This window comes from Calonectris borealis, chromosome 6 (assembly GCF_964195595.1).
Source record: "Calonectris borealis chromosome 6, bCalBor7.hap1.2, whole genome shotgun sequence".
Taxonomy (NCBI): Eukaryota; Metazoa; Chordata; class Aves; order Procellariiformes; family Procellariidae; genus Calonectris; species Calonectris borealis.
This window is the reverse complement of record NC_134317.1, coordinates 37,838,515-37,851,014: the sequence shown is the minus strand read 5'-3', so window position 1 is coordinate 37,851,014 and position 12,500 is coordinate 37,838,515. Positions and strand designations below refer to the sequence as shown.

Here is a 12,500-nt window from a genome sequence, read left to right as displayed (position 1 = left end):
TGTGCAATACATAAGCTGAAGTTTTGGAAAGGACTAACAAAGATGTTTGGAGAGGTGATTCAATATCTTTTCCCACCAGATTAAAATAAAATTGGTAAGTCTCATCTGGTAGTCTTAGTCTGACATGAAGAAACTACCTTGTTTTGTGTTTCATGATTGTTTGAAGTGCAACACAAAATTTTGTAAACATAAACACTTCTGCTACTATTTCTTTAGAAATTCTTGCTGCAAATATATTCCTGTCGGAAATAGACACTTCACTGCCCACAATTAATAGTTAATGCTATTGCCCATGCTTAGACCCCAAAGCCAGTACCTCGGCCATGAGGTTTGTTAATGGCCATTGGTGCCACTGAAGAAACGTGAAGTTTCTGAAGTCAGGTGAAGTTTAGTCGTTGGATAGAAACATCTCCTGCCAGCAAAATATTACACAGCAGCGAAGGATGTAGGTGGTAAAGGAGTTCTATAAAAATGCTGGTTTACTGCTCTTGTGATTTTTAAAAATTCATATGTTAAGGCTTACTACAAAAAGAAATAGGGTAGAAAATAGAGACTATTAATGTAGTACTGCATAGCACCATGATATATCGCGTTATCATGTCTTCTTTTGGAGGCTGTGAAAAGAACAAGCAGAGGTGATGAGTGGCCTTGATGTAAGGAATGCCTGAATAAACTAGAACTATATCATTCAGAGAGCGATACCTGAGAAACAGTGTGGTAGGCGGTGTATATAATTATGAATGACCCAGTCAAAGGGAATAAAAAATGGGTGTTTATGACCTTTTCCAATATGCAGCAACTGAAACTAGCAGAACACAGCTGCAAAGAAAAGGGAATGGTCCTTAATTAGGGGTCACTTCCCTTGGTTGTACAGAATAAAATCTTACACAGGTTCAAAAGGTTGACTTGATCCAGTACAGCCATTCCTGTGGTCCTAAGGTCAAACATTTTTGGTTCTTGTCATTTAAAGAAAAAACATCTTGTCATTGTTTTTCCCCTCCCTCGTGCATGATCGAACTCTATTATTATTTTCTGTCTACTTATTTGCGTCTAATTTAGATGATGTGATGACATTCTGTACATTGCCTCTGAAACTGTGATGTAATATTGTGATGTAAAATTAACCCTACCCCCTAAAGAACCCTAGCTGAAGGAATTTAGTAGTAGTCACCCCAACATCATGATGAGATTTTATTGCTTTACTGCAGAGTGGTTCATGGGGTTCCAGTGTCTCTGCTCCATTAGGATGCATTGGCATGTCAAATATAATTGCATTCAGGTTAGATTCTGCTATATAAGAAGTATATTGTTTCAAAAATGGTGCTTTATGTCAAGAGGAACACCAGTGAAGTTACATAACTTTATTCAAGGTATTATGCTACAATAGTAAGTCTTGCAAAATTTTGCTTGAGGGTTAATCAACAACATGATACGAGAACTTTATGTAAAGAAAAATTATTATTGAATTCACCTTTCTTGTCTTAGAACCCATGACATTCGCCCTCATCCTTCACAGATGTCATATATAATATTTCAGAGTTCTGATAAATCCTCCAAATCCAGAATTTTCTTTTTCGTGTTTTTAAAAAAGCAAAATCTGGTGGCATCCCCTGCTAGACTATGGGAATTACTTTTAAAGTGTTTTAAGGGAGTATATCTCCTTAGGGTCTCCATATGCTGTCTCCACTGCCTTCCTAAATATAGGCATCTTGGTAATAATTGAAGTGCTTCAAAACCTGTAGTTTCTTACGAGTTGATACCAAGAACCAAGTGCAGAGTTTCCAGGCTAGGTTTCCATACAGCATAAATGTATCTCAAGGTGTAAAATACTGCTGTTTCTTGAAGTAAAATGCTAACTCACTTTGGTTTTAAACTGAACAGATTTTATGCAACATCGTTTAGAAATGTGTTAGAAATGTGTGAATTCCTCACATGTCAGCCAGTATTCAAAGCACCACTCTGAGGTGACTTCTGCAATTCTCTTAATGGACAAAATTTTGATGAGGGAGTACCTCAGTTTGGGTATGAATCAACAGTGTTTGCTAGCAGTCCAGTCATGCTGAATTATATCTGAAGTACTATTTTAAATAAGTATTTTGTGGATATAATTCTAATTGTATGACTATTATTCCTCTCTTTTTTTCATAAACGTCATTGTTATGATAAACATAAATTTCCATTTTAAACTCCCAAAAATATATTGGAAGTATACGAGACCTAAGCTGTGAAAACTGCTAGCAAATAGGGATTTTTTTTTTCCCAAATAAACTCAGTTTTGAGTGTTCTGATTATGAGATCACCTTTTATCTTAATTTAACCGAACAAGGAAGAAGACTGAAACAAGGGGAATTTAGGGTCAGTTCCAAAGAGGTCAGACTGATGAGATTTTGTGAAACAAATCAAAGGGGTGTGTTTTCTTAAACAAGATTTGCCGCATTTGGGATTTTGGGGTGTGATTCGATCCCAGACAGCCTTGTCGAAAGCAGGAGTCATTGCACTGAAGTTACCCATGTTCAGTGTTTAACGGGTATTAAACTAATTTGAGATGACAGACCATTTCCATGCTCTTTCAGAACAGGCCATGTTATCATCAATGTATTAAGGAAATTAATAAATATTACTTGTATATAATTTGCTCATAAATGATAAGCAATGTTGTTTGTGATGCTTTTGCTAATGTATGGTAAACAGAGATGTGTCTCTGTCCTTCCAATATTGGATGACAAATAACAAAGCTGTGGAAGATACTCATTGCATCTCGGCTATGAAAGTGTTCCTCATGTTTTCATGTGTCCACGCGTTCAAGAAGGACCAAGGAGGGTTTCTTTAATTTTGTTTTCTTTTTAGTAAGTGTACTTTCTTGTAAAAGCCTGATAACTAAATTACTGCGGTTTGTATCTTCATGCTTATTCTGCTTGGGTATATTACCTAGCAGGTCTGTGGAGCAGCGAGTCTTGGATCGGAATTAACTCTAAAATAGCCTTCCGCCTGATAAATATTTGTATTTGGACAGAACCTGGGGAAATCCTCCTAGCCTCTGTCAGAGCCCTTAAGGGGAGCTGGCAGTTGTACAGCAAATTGCAGTGTACAAATCTTTAGCCTCACAGCAGATACAGTAAATATGTGCAGTGTAACACAGCAAATACGTGAAGGCTTTTCGTTATGGAGGTGTGTAAATGTTTACAAATATGATTAACTGCAGAGCACAAAATCCATTCACAGCATCAAAGGCAAAACTAAAATTACTTTTTCCCACCCCCCTCCAGGATTATGCTGAAAAGAAAAACACGATAGCAAAAGCTCTGGAAGACCTTAAAGCCAACTTCTACTGTGAACTCTGTGACAAGCAGTACTATAAACACCAGGAGTTTGACAATCACATTAACTCTTATGATCATGCTCACAAACAGGTAAGAGGAATCTGCTCACTACTTCAACTTAGTTTCAGTAGAATAATGAAATAAGATGTCCTTCAGGCGGGCTTGGAAATCACAGTTGAGTTGTGCCCAAATTTCAGGTTCTGGGAAGCAAAATACACTGTTTTGTTAGAAACAAATCTTAACGTGAAGATTTTACAGTCAAAAATTCTGAGATGGAAAGAAAGGGAAATGTGGACAGTTAAATTGTGAAGAGGAACAGGGAATGATGAAAAATATGATGAAAAGTGTACAATTTCCTTGTTACCAGTTTAATTTTGCACATAGATAAATACTGTGGTATACCAAAGAGATGACTTCCTGGGAAGCATTTGTTGCAACAGATGCGGATAGGAAACTTGACATGCTCTTTGGTAAACTTTCTTTTAGTGCAGATACAGTTCTGAAATGGGCTATGGTTTTACTTAAATGCATTGAATATAAAAAAACTTGTGGTAATGGAAGGTTTCTGGCTCAGCTCACAATAAGATAGGTGTTAGCTTTACAACATTGCTATGTACATTTTTACCATCGCATTTTATCTCCGCACCTCCAAGTTGTGTGTCCTACTTTGGTAAGATAAAAGCAGTGCTCCCACATAACAAGAGAGGCAGTGCATCCCAGTGCAACATCCTGGTCCCTGGAAGGGAAGGACTATGTAATTCAGAGGAAAATACAATGCATCTTGACTGCACCGAAGAGATGTGTAATGATAATGTAAAGATATGTAATAACTGTACAGGAAATTTCTACTTAGTCCACTTAGCTAGTAATTATTCTGTCTCTTTTTTTTTTTAATCTGGTGAAATCATATGGTTGTAGATCTGGATTGATTGCTTTTCATTCTAATTGAATCTCCCCTTGTCCTGTAATTCTGCTCAGGGTGAACGTAGACGAGTTGCTACATGTGTTTTATATCTGCATTATGTCAGCCAATTATTTGCTTTTCGTTCCTTCAGCACTGCTCCCTGAAACACTTCCCGCTCTCTCACACTAGTATTTTTATTTAGCCCATAATTTACACTGTCAGTGTGAGTGTTAGATTTAGTTTTGCGAACTACGGAGATGTGGACCTCAGCAGCAATACTAATCTATGAGAAGCTGGAGGGAAAGATATATTAGATGAGAAATTAGCAGGTAGCTTCATTGCATCCTATAGATATTTATTATGAGTTGCAAATATTTTTAGTTAAAATACAACTGGAACTGATTCTTCAGGTGTTATGTTCACGCAGCAGCACCTCATTGATGGAAGGCAGGGATAAAGAAGTCTTCCCCACTTGAACTCTCTTAGGATTTTTATTTATTATATTTAAGTGCTCTGAAGCACTTTTAAATAATGAGACCCTGAAGGCTGCCGTGTTCGTTCCTTTATTCAGTATTGATGGAAAATTGATTCTGAAACTGAGGTCAGGTGTGAGACTGCACAGGGACTTGTTTCCAGTGGTTCACATAGTTATTCTTGTTTTCTGATGGCTTTAGGCAGCAGACAGTGGGCAGTGCACCAGCGTCTGACGGAGCACAGCAGATCCTACCTCTCCATCTTTTGGGTAGGGGGCTGTGTGTCTGTGTTTGCACGTGGCTTTGTGGATGTGTTTGGTGAAACACAGGAAGCCATCCTCTTCCTCTGTAAGATCTCCACAACTCTAATCTCCCTGGTAGGAAATCAGACAAAGGTTTCTAGTTTTCCAGTAGAAAAAATTGTATGGATGCTTGTTTGGGCGAAGTAATAATTTTCTGTAGTATTACTGGCAAATAAGACTATTGATTCCTGAGATTAAAACATTAAGTCAAGTTTAACTCTTCTGGAGTGTTTTTTGGGGTGGTTTCTACTGGTGTTATAAAGAAAAAACATTCCTCTTCCCATATTTCAGGTGAAAAAGGGGGCAGGCAGCACGTGCTGCAGTGCAGGCTCACTCAGATTTGCTCAGTTTTCAAGGAACTTCATACCACGTGGTTTTTTTGAGTAACCTAATTTTACCAAGTGTGCTCAAGCCATTTGCAGGTGCTACTGTTGACCGCTCTGATTTTGTCTTGAAAATTCCTACCTCAATGGCAGAAGTTTTCCAGCAGTTCAGTAGGGGTAAGAGGAACAGATAATCTGTCTTTGGCTTTTGCTTCATATTTTTCTCTAACTTTCTCCCTTTGATCACACCTTTCTGCTAATAATGGACAGGTAAGGGGAAGCAATTACTAGGAAAAGTTTCCCATGATCCAAGAGTAGTTGTAAGCATATGCAGCCAGTTCAGTTGCAGTGATCCCAGCACCTGACAGTGGTTTCTATATGATCAAATGGATGAAAGCTCTGCCTAAACCTGAGTTCATCCCAGCTCTTTTGAAAAGCCATATTTAATCCTAATTGAGCACTCTGTTGTAACACCGTCTAAGCCATGGGATGGTTTATCAGAGAAAATGTTCATAACAGCTCCTGTACCTCAGTTTGATTGTGGAATATTTTCTTTCCATCGATTCAAAGGTTGCTAGCACAGAAAATTTACAGGACTTAAAATAGAAGATTTTATAATTCTGTGCTTTTCCCCCATTGGATGGGGGGCCCTGTACTGTCAGGGGTTGGTTGTGGTTTGATTTATTGTGTCTTACAGCTTCTGAACACCCGCTTTGAGATAATGTGAGGTCTTTCTGACTGGTCCAGAAAGAAAGGATAGGAATAGGGCAAAACTAATTTTATTTCCTAGGACCTGAAGGAGTTCAGACCAGCATCTCAAGATCTCCACTGCCTCTGTTAGTTTTTTGTTTTTACCTTTGACGATATGGTTTGGAGAGCAGTATCTGTAGCCTTTATGAAATACTCCTGGAAAAGTAACCTGCAAGCAGTCAGCAGTAATGGAGAAGAATGAACTCTTTTGTTTGCTTTGAAAGCCTAGACACAAAAAAAGAAAACATAAAACCAAAATATAATGCAGGTGTCTTTAAAAACAAAAATGTTCTGGGCTTAGTATGGAGAGAAATGTAGCTAAGGCAGAACTGCTATTATTTAATATAGTAATGAGAGAATTGCTATTTGATGATGATGGTCTAAGATCATGGAATGCAGCTTTTGAGACCCATGCCAGGACTTTAAAAACATCTGTATGATTTTATGCGGCATTTCTTAAGTGTTTGGAAGCGCATGAGCTTTCTGAAGTGCTGTATTCATGCAGGATGAAAAAAATCCTGCCTGTGTTCCTCGAAACGCTGCGGTTTTGATAAATGTGGCTGAGTGTTAAGTCTAAGGCTCTGAATGACCTTCATCTCGTAGCCATTCCGAGTCGGTGAGTTGTTTTGTCTTGTCGGTGAAGAAGGCTGGATCACACAGCTAGGTCCCCTACATCAGTCATTGCTCAAGAGACTTTTGTCCCTACAAGAATGCAGTGGGTTTATTCCTGTATTTGAAAGTCTTCCTCTCCATCCCAGAACTTCTGATTAATCACCTCATATCACGGCAGCGCACCCGAGATTGGTGCTCTTTCCTCTCCCAGGGGTGCTCTTCCAAATATCAAACAACAACAAAGAAAAAAAAGCTGTGATGAAAAACAAAATTAATAGCCCTAATGTTTTTGCATCTAGATATGCAAATACCATCAAGTAAATTATAAGCAGGAATTTTTCCCCACAGAATCAGAGGTCATTTCTCAAACTGCATCTCCCTGGATGAAAATGATCTCCCTGCTCTAAAAATGTATTTAAAATTGTATGGAAGTACTAAAACACAAATTATGCGGGGATGAGTAGGTGTCTTCTTTCCCTTTTACAGACACAGATTTCTCCTGTCTACATTTTTCTCCTCTCTACATGTTTTTCTTCTTTGCAGATTTGTTAGGAGATCAGGGCCAAATAAGGTAGAGACTATCAATCTGTAGCCAATCAGAAGTCCAAACTCTGAACATCTGTGTGTGTTTTAATAAATATTTCATGGAATATGGGTGAAGAAAAAGAAATCAGGAAGCGGGAGGATGTGGTTAGGCATAACAATAATAATAAAACCATAATTTTACTAAAGGTATACCTCCTATGAGGTGTGAAGCATATAAGGTGTAAAGTAAGAGCAGTATAGCACATTTGGGGATGCCAGTATTCTCAGCAAAGATAACTGGATGTTATCAGTTGTTTAACTCCGCGATTTAAAAACAAAGCGGCAAATCCTTGTAGTCGTCATTACAGCTTTTTTTAAAAAATCTCATTCCCTCTTAAAAGAGAAAAGATCCCGTCTCTTCTACTTGGTGGCGCCCGCAGAGGGTGCACTGCGGCGCGTCGGCTGGTCCCCAGCAGGTCAGCTCAGGGCGCCGCGGGGACCTGCCACGGGCCAGCCGCGGCTTCTGGCATCGCCACAGACCGTACGCCTGTTTGAAGGGAAAGGCGGCACGTGCTCGGAGAATTGCAGAGTGAAAGAAATTAACTATTGACCGGGAGCAAACAGTATTTTATGCTGGTTTTTTCGGACCTGCTTTTTGCAGGTTGGGTCCCACTGGAGCTATTTGAACCAGACGAAGACAGAGGCAACATGTTGTGTACCATCTTGGAAATACAGAAATAATGATTCTCAAAAAAGGTGTCGTCTTCTAGAGCCGTATGGCGATAAAGAGCTTTACTGTAGTACAGAATAAAACCTTAAGAGCTTCAAAAACGCTCTGAAGATTTGCTTCATGAGCAGAAACAAACATGATGTACAGTGGGTCAGGGTTTTGGGGACGTTCATCAATAAGGGATTTCATAAAATCAGAATATTAAAACTTGTGTTTCTCAAGGGTTGAGCGTAGCCCTTCCTGCGGATGGGCGGGCGTTGGTTACCTGGTAGAGTGAGGGCGAGGGGATCGCAAGGAGCGGTGCAGGGCCAGGCGGCGCTCGTTCCGCGAGGTGTGCGCGGCTGTGGCGGGCCCTGCGTGGCGGGGCGTGCCTGGGGGGGAGGCTGGAGGCGGAGCCGGGGCTGGCTGCCCGGGCTGGGTTCCGTCCTCCTCCGCCGTCAGCAGCCCCGCTATAGCTCCCTGCTGCCTGACGCCGCCTTGCGTTTTGCGCGCCTGCTGCGCGCCGAGCCCGGCCGGGAGGGCTGTTTAAGGTGACGAGATAGACAAGGCGGCCACGGTGAGAAGTTATTGCTGCCAAAATCCCCGAGGGTGGTAAAGCACGTCGCTTCTTCAGGCACCACCGAGGCCGGTCTTGGGTCAGAAGAAGGCCCGCGTGCGTGTCTCGGAGGCCGGCCCAGGGTGCCCCTTGTGTCTTTCCACCGGAGAGCGGGGACGGGCAGCGGGGGGGCAGCTGCCGCGCCGGCTGCTTCACGCGCCGGTGGGGAAGGCGGGGCCGCGGAGCGCGCCCCTGGATGGAGCCGGGGGGAAACCGGGGTGGGAAGCGCTTGCGGCGCCATTTTTTCCAGTCCGTGCAAGTGAAAATAATTCTTTGCAATACATTGCAGTGCGCTTTCTCTTCTTTGTAGGTAGGTGACTTATCACTTGTAATATCAGATAGGATTCTTGCAGCTGAATTCTCTGGAATGGAGAAGTTTTATATTCCTTCCCTTACTTCAGCCTGTTTCTCACGTTAGAAGAGAGCAACGTCTCAGTGTGTCCTTATGGGCAGGCAGTCTTAACTTTCCGAACGTTAAGCAAGCAGAGATGAGGCTTTAAACATTTTTGTTTGAATCGATCCTGTGTAGCTCTTTGTTATTATTGCTTTCCCAGAATGTAACTTGGCATCTCTTCCTATATATTTCTTTTTTTTCCTCAGGAAAAGATAGTCATCTTTGTAGCCTTTTTAAATATTAAGGGAACACGAACAAATGTTGAGCTGTGCGTTCATAGACATACGTATATTTGTAATGCACATACAACCACAAAATGACCCCCTCCCCTTCCAAACACTGCTCTATCGCTGTATTTCAGATTTTTTTTCCATGAATGTTGCATTATTTAATGGTCTTTTGTGGTTGGATTGGGGTTGGTTTGTTTGTATCTTAGTAAATACCTTCCTTTGAAGCATTTATACTGACAAGGGTCACCACCAGGCCTGTTAATTACAGCTCAGCACTGCTGGTAGCATTGGAAGAGAGCATTGCAATAGACACGGTGCTCCCTTTCTCAGCTCCTTCAAAAACAAAAACCAAACCTGCTGCTGTTACTCCGAAGAGAAAGGCAAAACTGCCAACCTAACAGGAGCACGCTGGGCCGTGAGGGAGGAGGGAAACAGGAGCGATGGTCGCTGTTGTGTTCAGTTCTGGGCCCCTCACTCCAAGAAGGACATGGAGGTGCTGGAGTGTGTCCAGAGGAGGGCAACGAAGCTGGTGAAGGGTCTGGAGCACAAGTCTTATGAGGAGCAGCTGAGGGAACTGGGGTTGTTTAGCCTGGAGAAGAGGAGGCTGAGGGGAGACCTCATCGCGCTCTACAACTGCCTGAAAGGAGGTTGTAGCCAGGTGGGTGTTGGTCTCTTCTCCCAAGTAACAGCGATAGGACAAGAGGAAATGGCCTCAAGTTGTGCCAGGGGAGGTTTAGATTGGACATTGGGAGAAATTTCTTTACTGAAAGAGTGGTCAGGCCTTGGAACAGGCTGCCCAGGGAAGTGGTGGAGTCCCCGTCCCTGGAGGTATTTAAAAGACGTGTAGATGAGGCCCTTAGGGACATGGTGTAGTGGGCATGGTGGTGTTGGGTTGATGGTTGGACACGATGATCTTAGAGGTCTTTTCCAACCTTAACGATTCTATGATTCTATGATTCTGTGATTCTATGCTCCTTTGCAATGTAGGATGAGCCCAGGGCAAATGCTGGAGAGAGGCTTCCACGGGGGAGCCTGTCTCTGGGTGGTGGGCTGCCAAGGGTGCTGCTTCTGGGGTCGCCCCGGGTGAGCGGTTTGTGGCAGGTTTTGGTGTAGGCAGAGTGAAGTGCAGGGAGATAATTAGTGGGAGTTGGAAGGCTTCGGGAAAAGGGGAAGTACAGTCCCATTGCATTAGGGCGCAAAGCCACTTGGAAGGTGTTTTGCTGGTCTGTTAGTAATGTGTCTGCACTGGAAGGCTGCAAATCATAGTCCATATTCTGCTTTACAGAAAGTATTTTAAGATGAAATCGTTAACTTCTGTTATTTATGAATATTTCAGTATATTTAGGGAGAAACTTCACACAGTGTTTCCTGAATGAGAGAAAAAAATTATCTATTTTCCTTCCAGGTTTTATTTTACCTATAAAATTAATCCCAGAAATCGGCTTCTTGATTGGTATCAGTGTAACAGAGTATTTGGGCACCCTTTAGCTCAAGAGTTGTACTGACGGCTTAGATGAGGATATCCTTGAGTGAAATATTAATACTACAAAATGCAATTTCGTTGCCAACTGACATTCTGTTTCCTCATTACCAAAAAAGACGTATCACTATGTTCCTGCCTTAGTAATTATAACAGAAAAGATACTGCACAGCGTTTTCTGTTTTTCGTGTTTGGGAAATTCTGTTCTGTAATAATGTTTGATTAACTAATTGACTTATTTTTTCTGAAGAGGTGTTTTCAGAACAAACACAATTACAGCAGAGAAGTATATACCCTGTCTGTCCCACTAATAACCTGCAAACAGAGTATTAACCCCATGCACTGACACTTCTGATTCCACGAGGAGCCTGTTCTGTAACACAGGAGCAGCCTTACCCAGCTGCAACCCTTCCTGAGTTTAGAAACTTGGTATTTATCCTCAGTTCTTTAATTTTTTTCTGTTTTGAATTACTGCAGCCATCTCCTTTCTCTCCTTTTCAATATCCAGATCAGTCCGATAACCTGGTAAATCAGTAATGTTGTATTTCCAAGCAACAAAAATTATAAATTTAATTCAAGCACCCATTGCTCATTTATTATTATCTTCCAAATCTAGATTGAGCAAGTTACTTCCATGCGGGGGGGAGGAGGACCAGCCCCACACAAAGAGGGAAGGAGGAATAAGGGACAAGAAGAAACATGGTTTACTCCATACATCTCCCTGGCATGCATTTTTACTGTCGTGTGGTTCACTCTTTTATTTAAAACCGTACTCATAAATTTCAGTTCAGCTTTGCCTTTTTAAATCTCTTCCTGAAACTTTCTACATGTAATGTGGCCAAACTTGAGGCTAATTTTAAACTTTGCTTTACCATATCAGCATTTATCAGGTTTCTGCTGTTTGGCCAACACTGTTGCAAAAGAAAATCCTTTTTTCCATTCAGCACTAAGATAAGAATGGACATAATAATTAGGATTTGAAGATAGGAAATAATACAGTGTTCCAGTACATGGTTCCCGAGGCATCATGCATACTGTAATGCATCTTGTGGCATACAGTGTTTTGGGGGGAGAAATGATTAAAATTGTGTTATACAAACTTTGGAGATCAGATGATAGTCTACCTATCACTTGCTTTGTTGTGGTAGGCTATAGATCAGCTAAGCAATTATCTGGAAGAAAAATATCCTCTTTTATTTTTATTCATTCCGTAACAGAATCAATCTCCCAAAGTTAATTTAAGCATAATTATGGCTGCAAAGTTCAAACCAATCAACAGAATACCTTTTCTGTATTTTTCAGAAACTCCAAATGCAGTTCCATTGCTGTCCTGAAAGTAATCAAGTAGAATGTAGATTAAGTGTAAGGAATGAATAATATGAAAAGCATTTTGTTACTCCATGGTTTTGAGCTATCAGTGATCCTAGAGAAAAATGGTATTTACAATGAAGTTTTAAATTTTGTTAAATAAAGGAGAAACTAATGTGTTGCTAATAATATATTAAATTCTGGCCTCAAGGTGAATCATTTTTTTGTGACATTAACATGATTTAATTTGCTAAAACAGTTAAGTGGTGCACGTGAATGGTTAGTACTCCATGCCTGATGCTGCAAAAGCCAACCTCCAGTTTTCTATTTGCTACAAAAAAAAAAAAAGTTTTGGGATATCTTTTTTTTTTTTCCCTTAGGAGTTCTGCTAGAATTATATTGTATGCCCTACAGCTCGTGCATGCTGGTTTACATGTGGGAGTTCATTCTTCTTTGGGAAGAACTGCGCAACCTTTTCAGTACAAGCCACAGTAAATCTTAGGGTAATTACTGCAGTCTTTGCTGATCCACGCAAAATCAATCCTTCATTCATT

General features: G+C 40.9%; 1 protein-coding gene across 2 annotated transcripts in view; it reads left to right on the top strand.

Annotated features, from left to right (window-relative positions):
* Nucleotides 1-12,500, top strand: part of ZNF804A (zinc finger protein 804A) — a 153,857-nt gene that overhangs the window by 114,329 nt on the left and 27,028 nt on the right. For both annotated transcript variants that reach the window (XM_075153978.1, XM_075153979.1), the window contains one exon: nucleotides 3,267-3,410. In XM_075153978.1, the coding sequence (XP_075010079.1) occupies nucleotides 3,267-3,410 (144 nt within the window). The remainder of the gene's footprint in view (nucleotides 1-3,266; nucleotides 3,411-12,500) is intronic.